Raw genomic sequence first — 17,803 nt, 5'->3', positions numbered from 1 at the left:
GTTACCTAACCTGAGTTTTACATTTCTTAGCAAATAAAATCTGTCGCAACAAGTGTTGCAGTAGTCAATGATCCTGACTATTGATGCTGAAATCAGCTTTGCTGAAAGTACTCGGTCTGAGTAGTATGGCAAACAAAACAGCAGATACTTAGAAAAATACTGTGTGTTGTAGATGGCCATTGTCTTGAGTTTCCTAAAATATTCTTCAGGTCTTGCATTGGATTTGATTTCATTGAAATACAAGCTTATGACCCACCCTAACTGTGGCACAGACTTTCTCAAGATGAGCAGAGGGCCAGTATCTTTAGGCTTGGTGTGATCTTAAATTTCTGTACTGTGCATGTGAGTTATTCTGATAGCCCTCTATTCATAACAAACCCTCAGCTTTAGATCTTTAGCCTGAGCAATCTTCTGCCTTTGTGTGCGAAGTTAACCATTTTACTGGTAAGGAACACAGTAACCAACTCATCAGTAGACTGGCTTGACTACTACTAAATTCAAAGCATCTCAAATATTCCTTAAGTAATTTTGTGACTACTAGATGGAGACAAGCTAGCAGAAGGACTGATGAGGCCTTTTAATGTACAGAAAGAAACAATTCAAAGTACTACTTTTTATTGGAAAAAGGCTTTTGTAATATATTTTAATTGATAAAGTAACATGGCTTTGGAGAAGGGAGTAAACAGGCAATTAGGTCTACGAGTCTCTTGATCACTGCTCAGAAAACTGAAGTGTTAACACAGTTTTCATATCTAGATTAAGCCTTAATTTTCTAAAATCGTTAAAGAGTCTGTGTTAACCAAGTAGAAATCGTCTGTAAGCTTAGAGCAAGTTTCAGGGTTGTCATTTAGCTGATACCTGTACTAGTTTTCATATGTTTTACAGGCTTAAACAGGGTCTGCCTGTGTCATAATTGTTAATTATGTAATTGCTGATGCATGGTAACTTGAACTGTGAGCTTTTGAGTCATGAAGACTAATGGCGGAGTACTCTTCACTCCTGACAACAATGCAGAAGCGGGAATTTGAGAAACCATTCCATTGAGATGAGTCAGATACCAGGAAAGGAGTTAAACGGGACAAGTGAGTAACAGAAGCTGTTCAGTGGCTTGGATGGAATGTGATTTTGTGGTTTAGTGGAAAGGAAAATCTTTTACTAAAGCCAATGCACGTGTTCTTTACTAGCACTTAACTCATCTGCTGTTGTACATGTCTAAAGTAACTAATCTTCTGTGGCTCATTGTCCTTTTTTCCAGATTTCTCATTGCTGATTCAGTGGTATTGTGCCTGTACCTACATTTCTTTTTTTAAAAAAACAAAACAAAAAAACCCTGTACCAGTCAAAACCTTGAGGGGATGAGAACAGAGTGAAAGAGAGGGGGGAGGCAGAGGAAGACACTTGAAGAGTATAGTCCAGACTAAGCACAGACACACAGAAAGATGTGGCATGGGAGCAAAAGTGGAAAGACATTTAAACAGAGGCAACAGAATAAGAGTCAAAAAGGTTTTAGATAGGCTTTGTTCCTCTGCACTCGTAATGAATGGAACGCTGTAGTAACCTTAACTCTGTGCCTTGGAGTATGGTATAATCTGAAGGAAAAGGTAGAAACGAAAGCAGTCGCGCAGCTGCTGCTGCTCAGCCAGACAAGGATTTCTTTTGTTTCAGCAAGCGCAGGTAAGGAACGCTTAAATGAGAAGTCTTTCCCTCTGTAGGTTACAAGTCTCATGAAAAAGGCTCTTTGTTGTTGTTCAAGTTTTCCTAAAAGCTGTTTTTGTTAATACAAGTAATGTTGCTGCTCTGAAATGAGTGTGTGTGACTGCCATTGGAGTCAGAAAGGCTTAAAACTACTTTCCATGTAACTTAAAAACCTATTTTTTTAAAAAAAATTTACTGATTTACGACATCCACAAAGTAAGATCATCTTGGAATGCTGCTTAAGCATGTCATGGAAATGTTCTATCTTAAGAATGAAGATTGTGTCACACTTGAGAGTGCCACCTGCCACCCTGAGCCATTACTGGGCATCGCAAACTCCTGATGACTTCCAAAGGAAATGGAGTAAATCTGGGTGGGGATTGCCTGCTCTTGCTTTCCAGCCCAGCTCCCAGCATTTAGGCGGCGAAACACCTCAGTACGCTTCCATCATCTCCTCACCCAACCGTGATGCTGTTGTGAAAGGACATACCTGAGCAGTCATGTGGAAAACAAAAAAGCGCTCCACCGTAGTAAAGGAGCGCTTGTGCGTCGTAGGAACGAGATAAAAGAAGGCAGTTGTGCAAAGGGGAGCCCAGGCACGCGGCTGTAGCCGTCCCTTTCTGACAATGAAATAGTGTTTCAGCCAGGGCTGAGTCCCAGCGCCGACGCTGCTGTCGTCACCCTGTCCTGTGCTGTGTAACCGAGACTCTTGCGTGGTTTGAATTTTACACAGCTGCCCAAAGGCAAGATCTGGCTCCTTGTACAACCTGTGGAAGACATTTTGCGCCAGATGTTCTGGTAAAGCAAAACTTTTTTTTTTTTACTTTTTTTTTTTTTTTTTTTTTTAAATGGGAATATCTATGCATTTAGCTGGAAGGGGTGGTGAGCGCTGGGGAAGGAGGAGGTGGCTGCTAGTAGAGAAATGGGTTGAACGCATGTTTAAACGAGCAAATGATCCAGTGACTGCTTTCATTACTGAATTTGATGAGAGAATTAACGAATGCCCACAGAAATATTGTGACTTAATCTGCAGTCTTGCACTATCTTAATTTACCTGCTTGTCCAAAAACAGATGTTTACTGTATATTGCATTTAAAATAACATATTATCTCTTGGTGAGACGTAAATTACTAACCTGAAGCTTCCTTTGTGTTCCAGGTTTCTAGGCAGAATGTGTTATTTCAGGCTTCCTGGGAAAAATAGACTAATAAACCATCTGATAAGTAGTCCCTTTGACAGCACAATGCAGGCACCAGGCTCTGTTCCAAAGCCTGCTGAAGTGAATGAAAAGATTCCCCCTGACCTCCCTGATCCCTGGATTACCAACTAAATGGGTGGCTGCACAGTTTGCCCGGCACAACCCAACCGCGGGGGCTTTTCTGCAGAGGGGAGGGGGGGGGGCTCTGCACACACACACACACACACACACACACACCGCCACCCTTTGCATTACTGATCCTGCGGCGCTGTGGTAGATCAGATCAGCGCTGCAACGGAACTAAAAACTGATTCAGGGGGAAAAAAAAAAAAAAATAAGAAAAATGCACTGGAAGCTGAGTAACTACAAGCACCGAGATGAAAGTGGGACTACCCCATGTTAGTAGTCCCACGTTTGGTATCTCAGACCCGATACATGAAGAACGTGATGGTTTAATCCAGCAAAATCGTTTGAAAAGGTGGCTATCTGTGTTTGCGGGGAGGCGGGAAGTTTCTTGTCGCTATGACTAGCGTGAGATACAAGTCCTGTAGTGCCTCTCTGTGCCTCGATGATGCAGGACTGGTGTGCTCTTTGGTGAGCAAGACAGCTACCTGCCGCCTTCTCAGTCCTGCAGAGGACTCCTCCTCTCGAGTTTCCTGTCAAAAATGTCTAGAAAGAGAAGATAAGGACCTGAAGTACATAAGTAGAAAAGTTCAAAGGGGAATGAGGATGTAGAAATGTGTGCTGTGGTAGGAGCTGCTTCTTGGCCCAGCCGAGCTGTAACCAAAATGCCTTGCTCAGGCTGCTGCTTAACTCAGAGTGGATGGCGTAGAGGCAAGAGAGTGGGTGGCGTAGAGAAACCAATGAGAGGATCAAGAAGAATAACTGAGAACAGGAAGAGGGAAGTGAGCAAAGGAAGATAGGAATGGGCTCTTTAATTTGCCAGCCGCGGGTGGGCTCAAATAGGTGTGATCCACAGCACAGGAGAGAGGAGGGAGCCTGGCCCTGGCTTTCACAGTGTTCCTCGCAAAGGGGGCTGGCCACCCTGAGGTCAATGCTGAAATCTGAGGCGCTTCTGAGCCTTAAAGCCCCTTTGTTGTGAGGCGTGGCTCTTCCACAAATTCGGCACTGGATATCTACCCGCCTAAAATTTCCCTGTGCTTTCAGCTGCGGGTGGAATCCCTGTTTTTCCTTGTGAGTTGTGGGGCTGGGTGTGCTGGTAAAGTAGCTGCTCCCTTTCGGCCCGGGGCTGCCACTGTTCCAGTGGTGCTGCTGTTTGTCAGGGCAGCCCCCGTCCAGAATACTTACCTAAACTCAAAGAGCTAATATTGTAAATATCGGCCCCTGGAACAGGATCAGTCTGTTCTCCCCCTTAACCAAGAAAGAAAGAAAACCCAGGGCAGGGGTAGGGAAGGAGAAGTCCAGCGGGATTGTTCCTGTTCACAGACACAGTCTGTTCTTCTCTGCAAGTCGTTATTTGTGCGGGCTTCCAGCATGTCCCTGAGCAGAACAAACTGGAAATGGCTTCTATGTCTTATTTGTGTCGAACTGCAGCTGTACTTGGACAGCTTTTTAAAGTTCTGTTGAATTCCTTCAGGAGTTGAACTGACCCTGAAATAAATACTGCTTCAGCTCCCCGCTCCTGAATAGAAGTAATTTTAAAGCCTGGATAAGAAAGCATCATTAACAAAGCATGACTTCAACCCATAAATGACTGTGTTTCTTTGCATCCCAGCTGAGACACGATCCAATATGCAAGAAGGTCTTCAACAAGAAGCGCAAGCCCTTCAGCTCTTTGAAACAGACTGCGGGGAACAGAAATCACCACTGTGAAGCAGCAGCCCCCGCAAAAGGTAATAGTTAAAATTGAAGCGTGGGTGTTACCTCCATATGAAGTCTTTCATTCAGTAATGCTGCTGTTTCCTTCGGGGACAAAGCCTGGATGTTGTGGATGAGTCTCACATATGTGCTTGACTGAGTGCCAAGTTCTTTCCTCCCCCTCCCTGTGCTGCTAGCGTTTGAGAATACTTCTCCGTTAAGAACCCAAACCAGTAGGTGTCATGACTGCTCTGGGCACACGAGCGTCTCTGCTCTTCTAGGAAATGTTCGTGTATGTATTTTAAAGACGACGCGAGTCTCTGTCAGCTTCCTCTTCGCTTAAATCTAAAAGAGAGCGTGATCCAAGATGGCTGGTGCATCAGTGCCCCAGGTCGAACCTGGGAGCTGTCAGTAGCCCCCAGTCTATGGAGCTACGGAGATTCACTGCTATTGAACCCAAGGGTTTAAAAGCGCATTTAAACTGAACGTATTTACAGAGCTTGAGGGGAAGAGGCTTACGCTCTTACTGGAACAAGTTTTTTTCATGCACTGTTGGGGAGGAGGGGAATATGCATGGACCTGTGTGTGTATAATTTTACCCAGAGCTGCCAAATCACTACTGATTTGGTACCCATGCAGACTGCCATTGTAAAATGTCCTTTAAAATCAGTTGTAGAGAGAAACAGAAGCACACAAAGGTTCAAAGCAAGAAGAAGAATCTGACAAGTGTAGGAGAAGGGAAGGCGTTGGTCACAGTGTCTTTTCTATTCCCTCTTAAGCACCCTTTGGTCTGCCATGACCAGGGTGTATTGTTGGAGAGCATTTTTCTTTTATCCATCTTCTGGTGCTGTCAATAGACAGCAAAGGGCTAAACCAGCTTTCCTATGCCTTTCAAAGAAAGCACTCTGCTTTTGTTTGTAATGTTTTTCCTTTCCCTCAGAAAGGAAGAACCCTCAGTCTAAGATTTTTCTCTGTCCATTGCAAGGGGGAAATATAGTTTGTGTCTTCCTTTTTTTCCATTACAGAAACAGCCAGAGAAGAAATCTAACTGGAGGCAGCACCATGAGGATTTTATCAATACTGTTCCATCAGCCAAGCAGGTCACAAAAGCTCTGAAGGAGGGCTGCCCTCTTCCGCCTCCTCCCCCACCAAGCATCAATCCAGGTTTGTGGTCTACTTTATCTTCTTAATGTTCTCGTACTGGTCATTGGTAAAGCAGCGACCTCTTATCGCCCACAGCTGGGCTTCAGTTTTGCACCCCCCCAGCACAACACAACGTGAACATTAATTACCTCCATACTCTCTAATTTTCAGCTGTATTTCTTGGCTTAAAGTGAGTAGGACTGCAATGTAGAGGTGGTGGGAAGGAACAGAAAACTAACTGTACCTTTTTAAAGGCAGCAAGTTTGGGGTCTGATATAGACAGCGCTTTGGGAGGAGGGTCGGGATGCCTGTGTTGTAGCACAGGCTGTACCAGTGCGTAACGGAGGGTGAAATACATCCCCTCACCATTCAGAGCAACTGTAGTGCATAGAGGGTTCCCCACTCCCATGTGGTGGCTTTCCACTGTCCCCTTCTCCTGTGTAGTTAGGGGAAGCCAGTTAGAACAAGGCTGGTCTGGTTTACTACTAATACCAGGTGTGGTCTCTGCAGAGAGCTCACTGTGTTGGAAGTTACGGATCCAAAAAAACGCACGTAGAGCCAGTATTTCTCACGATATGTGATTTATGAAACGTGGGAGCAATTTATGGAACATCTCAGTGGAGTCTCGCCTGCGTGAGGGAGGCGGAGGGAGGGGGAAAGGGGGGCTCTCTGGGCTCACTTCCAAAGCAGGAATTCATGACTGATAGCAAAACCAGCTGCCATGATTCCAGCCTTTCTCCTCCTCTAGATGACAGCAGTGTGGTATAAGCAGCGGGACACATCTTCCTTCCTTGATTGGGGTCAAGCTCCTCTCTGAATTTCCACTGCTGAATTCTTTAATGACTCTGTTATTTCTTGTCTGACTCCCAGAGCAGACCCCTCCCTTTCCTTCTCCCTCTTGGAGGAAACCAAGTTGTGCAAGAGCAGCGGTAGTTGTGGGGAAAGGAAACGGAGAACTGCTTTTTAGGAAAGACAAATTGCGGAGGGGCCTAGTGGGGATGTATATCCTGTACTACAGGCCTGGAGAGAAAGCACATGGATTGTGGGGAGGAGGGAGAGAGAGATTCCCCTTCCCTCTCTTCCTCCTCCAAATAGAACCCAAAGCTCTCTATTTTCCCCTGAAGTGCCAGGTCGCCCTGCCAGCCCCCCAAAGCCGGGCATCTGCCCTCTCTCGTTCTCCGCTCCTGTCTTCAGAACCATTTTGCTCACACTGACGGTCTGGGGCTGGCCTTAGGTGGCTGCTTGGGCCACCTTTTCTGGGCTGTTACGGGGAGAAATGATTTGTAAAGATGCTATATCTGTCATACTATGATAAGGACACTTGGTCTGCTTTTGTAAAAGGCACTGGGCAGGGAGCAGGGGTCTGAGGACAGCAAGGGCAACGCAAGGGCTGAATGGGACTGTGTTGACCCCAAGCGCCAACCATTCATTGAAAAGAGTAGGACTGCACCAGTCTACTGGTAGAGTAGCTGGGCAGCTTTTAGCAGAATCAGGACTATAACCCTGTGAAAAAGGACTCTAGGAAGCACTGCGGTGTGTTCTTCACAGCGCTGCTCCGCACCCAGAAACCTGGCTCTTGGATGCGCCTCACCTGCTGGGGCACAACTTCTTAAGGAAACAGATTTTGCAAAAACAGCTAACAATCTTAATGACCAATCTGCAAAAGTAGTCTTAAAATCATTGGCTTAGACTACTCAAGGAATTTCTAAATATCGCTTTTTCTGCAGATTTGTTAATTGTGAGGTTGGGGGTGGGAATAAGACAAAGATAATAAAATCTGCTTTTATTAATCCCCAGGGATTTATTTCTGAAAGCAATTACTGTTTGTTTGGTTAATACCGTAAGCATGTATTTTGGGATCCCGAGTGCTTTTTCTAGAGGAGGTTTTTGTAGTTCTCCAAAGTTTGTACTTCAGGAGCTTATGGGAACTCACTGTGGTCACCTGCTGATGGAGCCAGGTTTTGAACTACATAAAGTAGTTCAGGCAGGGCAATTCTTCTCCCATAGTGTATAAACTGTGACACAAGTTGTTCCTTTCTCATGATCAGACTATATTCAGTGTCCACACTGCTCACGAAGATTTAATGAGGCTGCAGCACAGAGGCGCATGAAGTTTTGTGAGGAACAAGCTGCCCACCGTGCCTTTGCTGCAAAGACCACCAGACAGGCTTTGGTAAGCAAACACAGTCACGCTTGTCTTGTCGCAGAGGCAGATTTGCCAAACTGTAGTTTATGGTGAGTAAAGACCTATATTAATATAAAACTTAAGACTCCAGGGAAGTTGGTGAATTGTTAAGAGAAGGTACATGCTGAACATCAGCTAGGGAGGTCCCCAAAACTGGAGCCCTTTGTCTGATATAAAAAGGGACAGAATATGATTGTACGAAAAAGTTGGACAACAATTCCTTCAGACTCTTCTGCGCTTCCAGGGTAACAGCTGCAGGGAAGCAGAAACCTGGCAGCTTTTGCAATATGTAGAGAAAGCTCTTCCTGTTCATTAGGGCTCCCGGCTGTCTGCAGGTTTGCTCTTCCCTGCAGATGTATAGCTGATTTACTCCCTGGGGTCTAGACGCAAGGCCAAAGATCTAAGCCCCTTTAGGGAACCAGAAAAGTGGAGGTAGTTGGCAGTGTCTTGAAGTGAGCTCCTATTTTATTACAGAAAAAAAAAATAAATGTAAACAGTTCCCTTAGGAGAGTACTGATTTTTGTATTTCTTTTGGAAGATACTTGAAAATCTTATTACTCTCTTACCTATTTTGGGCAGGAAAAATGGCTTCCAGGTGGTGGTGGGGGTGCACCTTTTTCTTGTTCCTTCCTAGCACTGCCTCAACAGTGATTTGGAGAGTTGTCACCAGGTTCCATAACTTGCTAGATTTGAGTGTGGATTGCGCATCTTCTTTTACTATGGCAAGCACCCAGTGACTCAGAGAAAACCCCCAACCTTAACAACTGCTGTGTCATCCCTTCCAAAGCGAGTACCAGAAGGTGCCAATACAGTCAAACCTGGGCCAGGTAAGGAGTTCACTTCGCCATACTTATGTTTTTCTTATAACAAACTCTGATGTATTTGAGGTGGGGGGTGGCATTTTTAAAGCAGATCCTTGGCTTTGGAATCCAGTTTTCTGATAGAATAATAAAGTTTGATATATTTTACTTTTTTTTTTCTTTTTTTGCAAATCCTAAACTCATTTCCGTACAACACTAGTTAGAAATAAGAAGAGTCAAAAATTTCCAAGCGGATGTTGTTGGTATTGAATGCCTTTCCAAGTCATCATCCTGATCTGTTGTGCCGAGTGTATACACAGGGGTTTTCATGTGGGTTCTCAGGAGGGGCTTCTTAGTCCTTTCAAATAGAGGTCCTCAAACAGAAGTGTCTATATAGCCCTAAAATATGCAGTCTGGGTGTGAGGTTCCTTGTGTCCCATAAAAGACTCCATAACCTTTCATCTTTGATGTTAAGATTTATTCCATCTTCTTTATCTTTTCTTAAGTCCGTTTAGATGAAGCATCAAGCTTTGTGTGTTGTTCATTCCATATGACTTTCCCCCTGTTGGTTCAGCCTTCAAATTAACAGCACCACATGCCTAAAACAGTTCCCGCTAGGCAGCATACCATATGATATGTTTGCTAGCACCCATCGCTACTGGTAATCACGACCCGTACTCAGTCTATATTTAGAAGATGTTTTATAAAGTTATTTTAATGCTTATTTGTAGTATAACCTGTGAATGATAATACATACTGCTCTCGATCCCTACATTTCTGGGGTTTATGTTGAATCTATGTAGGTTATAATTTTTTATGGTCAATAATTTTTTAAAAATAATAATCTGCAGAGAACTCTCCAGGAATAGTGCAGAAAACCAGAAAAACTTTGGGTGTATCACCTGGAAAAAAATCTTCCAGAGAGTTTGGGTAAGAATTTTTTTATTTTTTTTTTTAATATTAACAGAATAACATAAAAGAACCTCATTTGCTTTTGTGTATATACAATATCCGGTTGCAGTGCACTGCAAATTTTTGCAGAGCTCCTCGTGTCCCCAGTACAGGCTGCTGAGAAGATTCATTTTGGTGTTAAATGTTCTTTGATTTGGAGCAGCTCCGTCTCGAGTAGGCAGTGACTGCATTCTGCCGTTAACAGGTGTCTTGAGAGGATTTGCTGCTCTCTAGCAGGTCTTGTGCTCTCATGATGTGCTTCCATTTTCTGAGTGAGGAAGATGCCAGCATCCATTTCCATAATCACTGTCAGGATGGCGGTGTGGAGGTTCTTCCTTCTCCTCAATATTTACTTTCCCAGGCCACGATGTTTGGTGCTTCTGCTCTTCAGATCATGCAATCAGTTGTTCCCTTCTCTGGCTACGCAGAGTCATGTCAGAGCAGCAAGGCCTTCCGGCTCTTGCTTAAGGTGGCTGTAGTGCTGCTGTACAAGGAGATGGCTCACATGATCAGCATCTTGCACCACTGTCAGATGCATACCACTGCAGAAAATGAGATCCTGGCAGGAAATGTGGCCAAGATGGATTCCCTGTAGCTGGCAAGATATTTTGAGCCTGGAGATGAGCTTGTAAGAGAGGTTGGAGTGTGGCATGACCAGTAACATGCACAAAACAATCTGTTGCAGACACTCACTGCAACATTCGAAGTCTTTGCAGGATCCTTCTATGTGGAGTTCTGCTGTCCTTGATTGCTGCTGGTATGTGGCTAACCACCTTCAACCGTGGGCAAGTCTGCAATGGGCGAGGTGGCATTCAGTCCATGGTGCCATCATCAACTCTACCTCCTTGATTTTGCCAGCTACAGGAAAAAACTCTTGATGGTACCCAGTGGTCTCATCTGGTGTCCTCCAATCCCTGGTTACCTGTGACTATGTCAACAGTGTAGTAACTCTTACGGTTGTCACGCAGGGTCTTGCAGACCACCAACAGGGATTTATTGAGACCATGATCATTCCCAAGGTTTAATCACTGAGTTCTGAAACTTGGGGCTTGGCAGAGTTGGGGAGGAGACACCTCTTTCCCTAGGGATACTGGTGAGTCCAGGTACTGCTGGGGTTGTAGTTGCAGCCAGTTTGCAGCGGCTTGGGACAGCTTGTGCCTCCAGCAGTCCCCAAGTCAGACATCCACGCTAGCATCCAAAATACAGGAGAGTGTCCTGCACGTTCCAGGGAACTGTGGAAGCCACTGGCCTGGGTGAGCTTGTAGGTGTCGGACTGTTGGCAACTGCTGTGTTTTCTGTAAAATTTGAGGTTTTCCAGGTGCTTTCCATCTGGAGCACTTTGGGCTAGTGGGAGATCAGTTTCGGTGCTACAGGAGATGATTGCTTTTTAGCTGAGAAAGCAGACACGAATAACTAGCTTTGAGTGCTGCAAATAAATGTTCTCATCCTTCAAGCGTCTGGAAATGGTTTCCAGGATGAGCCGCTCCATCACCTTCCCAGGGATTAGGTTTAATCTTCTTATGTAAAATGGAGTAAATTATAAAAGCTGTTTCTACGCAAATAACAAGTATATGGCTTGTTGCTGCTTTCAGACCACAAACGCGCAACAGAAGATAGAGTGGCTGGTTGGCACGGATGTGTTAAGGTTTTCTTGTGAAGCATTATGGAAGACCTTAAGCAACACAATTTTCCAGCACCTCTTCCACTCCGAGTGCTACAGCTAACATTCAATAAAATAAACAAACTGAATTTCACTTTTTTTTTCCTTTTTCTTTCCCCCCACCTTGGCTACAAAGCTTATAATGCTGTCCTTTTTAAAGCTGTGAGATTATTTGTATATCGGTTGCTAAAATGTCATTATCTGATTGCCTACAAGTAGATGGATGTGGTTCATTCAATGGTTTCAAGAAAATGTACGAAGACCCGATATCGTGATTTTTTTTCCCCCGCTAATGCTTTGCTTTGATATATTGAACAAGACAAATTAACATTTTGGAATTTCATGTATATATTTAATAGAATCTTCTAGTAAACAATAAATGATAAATGTTAGTGATTGATAAGCGATAAATGGCTGTGTATGCACTTCAAGTTTAGAGTAACTGAAACCAAATCTCCTTCTTGCATTAAAAACTTCAATTGCTTTTAGAAATTGATTGATAAGATGGAAATGTCGCAGAGGCATATGCCGCCTTATTTTTCGGCCACCCAATCTATTACCAGCCTTGGATCACCCTGGATAAACTTTCAGCGTTGCAGTATGTTGGGTTGTTTGGCTTTTTTTAAGCCCAACAGTCCCCAATAAGGCTTTCAATTAAAATCCATAAGGAATTTTCTTGCCTATTAAATGTTCATAAAGTAAATGATGATGAAAAATAGTTGGACGCAGCAATAATAAATACCAGTCTTTACAGAGTCTAATTAAACTCTACTTGGGCTCTGGCTAATAGTGATTAGATACAGAAAGGATGACACTGAAGCAAGTGTAACTCCTACAGATGATAAACTTAGAAACAACAGGCATGAAGTTAGCCCAAATACATTAACGCAGCGCTTCTTGGCCTTTTTTTTTTTCAATCCAGGAATAAAGGGTGGGGGAACAACCCCGTACCAGACTGTCTTGTGCAATGTTATCACAGCTGTTTTATTTTACACCTGAATAAATGAACCCTCAAAAGTTAAAGCAAGCTTTACCATGTTTGGGGGGGTCCTCCCCCATTATTTGTGTGTGTAGAGCTGTTTGGTATCGATTCCACAGACCATTTCCCAGTGTCTTACAGAAAATGTAACTATAGGGACAGGAACCATGTATTGGAGAGGAGCACTTCAAAATTATGCTAGCAGAAAAAGAATCAGTAATATATGGAACTTACCATCCTATTTCAGACTGGCTGTGAAAAACTCCTGGGAATTAACAGTAAGCCATTTGTTAAGAAAAGAGTCCCAACAGGAAGCGTTGGTGAATAAAACTGAAGAAATGAACATGGTTTCTGGTAGGGGATGGGAACTCAGCACTAGAAATTGTTGTTGGTTTTTGTTTTTTTCTTACATAGAGGACGCAGCCTTTTGTTCCATGTAGTGTAATTTTAGCTCCTTATTTCAGGTTTACATGGCTTCCTTTTCTTTATAAAATGAGCACTTTCTTTTTTTTTGTATGAGAGGAAATATGTACTAAGTTTCTCTATATGTTATGGTATCATTTGATTTTAGTAATTCTGCTGTTCGGTTGGCATGTATCACTCTGCTTCTACAGCTTTACAAGCAGAGTTCCGAGGAAAGAGTGTTTTTTTTATTGCTACAATGACATGAGGTAAAATATCCTCACATCTCCCAGGGCGCCAGGTTTGTTTTTTTCTGTCCCCTAGGTGCTATGCCATGGTCTATCCTACCTTCCCCACGCCACCTCTCTGCCCTTGCATCCTCCTCTCCCATTTGGAGAATGGGCTGTTCCTGAGAGGAGGAAGCACTGGCCACTGGTGGAGCTGCCGCCTGCTTCCACCATGCTCACAGCGTGTGTGGGGCCACCTCTCCCCACACCAGTGCTGTCACAGCCCTGCATCGGCGAAAGACAGTGCCACCAGAGATGTCCTTGCTACCTCCTCCACTGCCACTGCCTGAAGCCACGCCTGCCAGCCCCATCCTCTCGGACACCACAGGTAAGCCCAGGGAGAGCTGGCTAAAGGAGAGGTGTGGAGAGACCTCCTGCCATCTCTCCACACCTCTCCATGGGGTTCTTGCTTTCCACCCGAACTCCACCAAAACCAAACTATTCTTCTTTCAGAAATGAGATATTCAGGACCACACCAAGCAGGACTACCGAGCCTGAAGAATTTGCTTGCCCAGAAACAAAGTATTCACGAGCCTTGAGAGCTACTGATGGCCTCTCAAAAATGCTCACAAAAAACTTCCCTAACAACAGCTAGAAGAAAGTCCAGCCCTACACTAAGTATTAGATGACTCAGGGGCATCTCCTGAGTCGTGAGAATTTTAAAACAAAACCATTCTTCTGCAAACGTGACCTTTTGAAATAATTTGTCTGCCTTTGTGATGGGACACCACCAGCTTCCTCTACATTTATGATGTCAAGATATCTGCAAAAAGAAATCTGAAGGGGCTGAGGGGTAAAAGCCGCAGCATTACGCATTTAACGTGTGTTTTACTTGTAGACATCATCATAGCGTGCTTTTTAAGTGTTTTAATATCAGAAGTGGTTCTTTTTCTTTTTTACTTGAATGAGACTCGGACTTTAACTCGTAGTTACGTACGATAAGCGTCTCTTGCCAATGCATCTTTCCAGGTTTCAGAAGAGGCTGAGGCCGGGCAGCAGCAGCACCCCTCCGGGCAGCTCAGAGCTCAGCCACCCCCCTGCACTCGAGCAGCTCAAAGAAGGTTGGGTGCCCGTCTAGTTCAGCGTTTGCATAACATTTTCTTCTTAACATCAGGTTTTAATTCAAAGACAAGTATTTCAGTAATTAGTTACACCTCTCATAGAAGCACAAACCAAAATGACAAAAATGTCTATTAACAGTATATGATCAGGCACTGCTACAAAATTTGTGTTGTTTTTTTTCTTTTTCTTTTTTACAAGTACATAAACTTGGATGAAGCCAAGTGAATACAATTTGCATGAACAAAGAAAACAATGCAGTAAGTGAATACACACACCCCTTTCCAAGTCTGAATGAAAATACGAGCCTAGCTGTAGAACGTACATGTAACATTGTCTGCAACCTCTTCCTTATTCTGGAACTCATAATTTAAATAACTTCTAACTGGGCATGACTGTGCAGCACCTGCTCTTCCTATTGTGGTTGTCATTAAAAGAATATTAAAATTCCTTCTGATGCCTTATGCCAGAAATGTGTGTAACAAAGAATACTACTCAACAGTGTCTCTGAAGAAGATATTCCTGCATGAACTGCAATAATACAACCTTTCCTTAAACCAAGTACTGATAAACTTGTAAGAACGTTCAGATCTTTGTAGTTGTGTGCAATGTCGTTGTAGATCATTAACAGCAAAACAGCAAAAATTTAAAAAATATATTTTATTTGAAGCTATCTGGAAATATTTCTGTGATTAATAGGGGAGTAGAGAACATGCTCAGTCAGGGTTTGAGAATTTACTCAGACTCAGAAAGTCTGTGTCTGTTGTAGCTGCAACTGCATCCCTTAGTAATTGCATCATCCACTCAAACCAGGATTTTTTTTTTTTATGAGCATGGATTAGGCAAGAAAGTAAATTGTGAAGAATGTGGCTGGTTGTTTTTTTAATAATGTCATCTACTGGGAGTTGTGATTTTTGCGATGTATCAGGTGATATGACTCACATCAACGCACCATCAACTAGAAACGTACATGGACAATTTACCCCAAGAAACAAACCAAAGTCCCGGTGGTTCTGGTCTGGAGGAAACAAAAGGCTGGAAGTCCAACTGCAGCTGTGCCAACGCTACTGAGCAAAACCCCCAGGACTGAAATTGCCTCAATTACACCCACTAATTTCAGGTGACACTTGTGAGGCAGGTTCATAACCTGGTTTTGAACACAGCCAAGCAGGAGCTCACCACCACAAACCTTCTGTATGTGGACCTGTCCCACCAGAGGTCCTGCATGGTCGCAGCCTGCCTTCGGCAAGCTGCCTGGCCAGGGCTGGCTTTCCATAAAGGAATCCACATTTCAGATGGCTACGATTAATAATCATTTCCCAGACTAAATAACGGCCATTTTTTAATCAACGAAAGGTGAATAAAGGCCCCTTAAGGTAGGAAGCATTAGTTTTTATTGAATGTTAAATCAATCAAGCTGTTGACCCAATGGGATAACATATGCTTAAATTTAACCAACTGCTTAAGTGCTTTACTAGAGAAAGACGGGTGCTGATACCTTGCCAGATACAGCTCTAAGTGAAAATTAATGTTTTGCTCTAACCTTTGAGACAATTCATTTCCCATTCTGAAAACTGCATGTATACAAGACATCGGTTCTCACACAATCATGCTGAAGTGGGAGTTATTTCCAGCCCTAGGAAAAAATGCAGGAGATGCACATATCTGAAGTGATCATCTTCATTTAAAAAAGTGGAACAAGGAGGTAAGATTTATTCGTGGAATGATTTTGATTTCAATGAAATATTCATAAAGTTCAGTAATTAAATGCTTAACAGAAATCTATGTGACGTTCATAAATTGTTTGTTACATTTGCCATGTGTATAAATTTGCTGTGATTTATGGCTCATTAAAATGATTTTTCTGTGATTTCCCCCTTCTTCCCATTCACCCTAAGCCTATTTCTCCTACCGCAGCAGCCATAGTTTTATTGTGCCTGTTATGATGCTTTGCTATCATTGCAGGTATTTATTCAGTTGTTCGCGTGAAAGGTAAGAAACAAAAATATAGAGGGTGTTGAGGGAAATATGTTAGTTCTACTGTTGTCATATGCTAAAAAACTAATAGTAGTATGAAAAATAGAGCTTCTTGTTTATTAACGTCCTGAATTTAACTACCACGTTCATAACGTGCTTTGAAAACTTTTGGGGCAGTTTTTCTTAAAAACAAAACAAAACCAAAACAAAATCACCCCATCCTAAGAGATTTAAGTAAGAAGCACAGTCTTCAAAAAAGAAGGAAAAAAACCCCCAAACATGGTGATAGTTATTTGAAGGCATGATGAAAATGAGGCAACGTTACAGAATTTGTAGTGGATGGAAAGGAGCGAGGAAGATGATGCAGCTGGTTTATGGCCATCCCACCAGTTGCTAGCTGAAGACCTTGCTGTTGGCCAAAGCCATTCAGCCTGTGTGATGGTTCCTCTGAACCAAATGCCATTGTGATGTCCCCAGTAGTGTTCTGGTTGTCACCTGGTGGGAGCTGCCAGAAACTCATCACATGAGTGAGATCCATGAAAGGCAGGCTCGGAGTTTCAGCTGCTGCCTCTGTCTCCTTGTGCACTGGGTACTTGTTAGTATCCCCTACAGGCCCTGAGGAAGCTTCTTCCAGACTGATTTTGTGGAGAGATTGAGGTTCTGGTAATGGCAGGTCCTCAAGAAGATGCACATTGTAACCTTTAACATCCACTTTTATTGGTAGACTCTTGAGGGATCCTGCTGCAAATGAGGTAGAACTAAGGTCATATTTATTAGGCTGATGAAGGTTCAGGTTGGCAGGAATGGCTGTTGAGCATGGTGTGGGATGGACAGCTGGAAGGCTGTCTGCACAGCCCATCCTTTGCAAATGAGGAGGAGATTCAAGGGGAAGAGCAGTTTGTAAGCTTGGCTGGGAATGAAGATGTGAACAGTTGTATTCCTCTGACTCTGAACTATTCAAAATCCCATTCTGCACAGAGACCCTTTCAGGAAAAGGGGACAGTATGCCAGCATCTTCCTTCAGTCTGAATGGAAAAAGCTGGTCCAGGAGACCCACTGAGTCACCATTCTGCAACCTGCTCTTCAGCAGTTCTTGTGGATGAGTCTTCCTAGTATGGCGAGTCAAGTGGTCCTTCCGCCCAAACCTCTGGGCACAAAACTGGCACAGAAAGTCTTTGCAGCCTGTGTGAACTACCATGTGACGCCGCACATCTTTACGGGTATAGAAGTGACGCTCACAGTGGTCACACTTATGTTTCTTCTCCTTGGTATTACCAGTTGGTTTCCCTGCATGGCTTTTGAGGTGTTCCAACAAAACTTCAGTACCGCCAAACTCCTGGGCACATACCCTACAGGTAAGGTCCCCACTGGTGGCTGCGTGAAGAGCCAAGTGTCTCTTATAGCCTAGCTTGGTGTTGTACTTCTTTCCACACTCTTCACACTTGAAGGCCATCTTGTTAGGGTCATGAGTCTGAAGGTGATTCTTCAGATGGTCTTTCCTGTGAAAGGTTTTTTCACAGTAGCCACACTGGTGAGATTTCTGTGGAGAATGAGTGGCTGAGTGCCTAAAACAACAACAACAACAAAGTTATTTGCATTGACATTTACTCTACTCTAGTACCCAGTGCAGCTTCAAGACTTGAAAACCC

General features: G+C 43.6%; 2 protein-coding genes across 5 annotated transcripts in view; one reads left to right on the top strand and one right to left on the bottom strand.

Moving 5' to 3' along the window:
* Positions 1 to 725: 725 nt before the first annotated feature.
* ZC2HC1B (zinc finger C2HC-type containing 1B) lies at positions 726 to 10,385 on the top strand. Its single transcript, XM_063330906.1, is given in 9 exon segments — positions 726 to 1,082; positions 2,429 to 2,493; positions 4,629 to 4,693; positions 4,695 to 4,746; positions 5,737 to 5,875; positions 7,903 to 8,027; positions 8,734 to 8,866; positions 9,691 to 9,769; positions 10,064 to 10,385. Coding segments are annotated over 9 exon segments (1,017 nt in total). The 5' UTR covers positions 726 to 1,045.
* Positions 10,386 to 11,848: 1,463 nt separating this feature from the next.
* Positions 11,849 to 17,803, bottom strand: part of PLAGL1 (PLAG1 like zinc finger 1) — a 50,903-nt gene continuing 44,948 nt past the window's right edge. For all 4 annotated transcript variants that reach the window (XM_063329426.1, XM_063329427.1, XM_063329428.1 and 1 more), the window contains one exon: positions 11,849 to 17,719. In XM_063329426.1, the coding sequence (XP_063185496.1) occupies positions 16,444 to 17,719 (1,276 nt within the window). In that variant the 3' untranslated portion in view covers positions 11,849 to 16,443. The remainder of the gene's footprint in view (positions 17,720 to 17,803) is intronic.

This window comes from Chroicocephalus ridibundus, chromosome 3, assembly GCF_963924245.1.
Source record: "Chroicocephalus ridibundus chromosome 3, bChrRid1.1, whole genome shotgun sequence".
Classification (NCBI taxonomy): Eukaryota; Metazoa; Chordata; class Aves; order Charadriiformes; family Laridae; genus Chroicocephalus; species Chroicocephalus ridibundus.
This window is presented reverse-complemented; position numbering and strand designations above follow the sequence as displayed.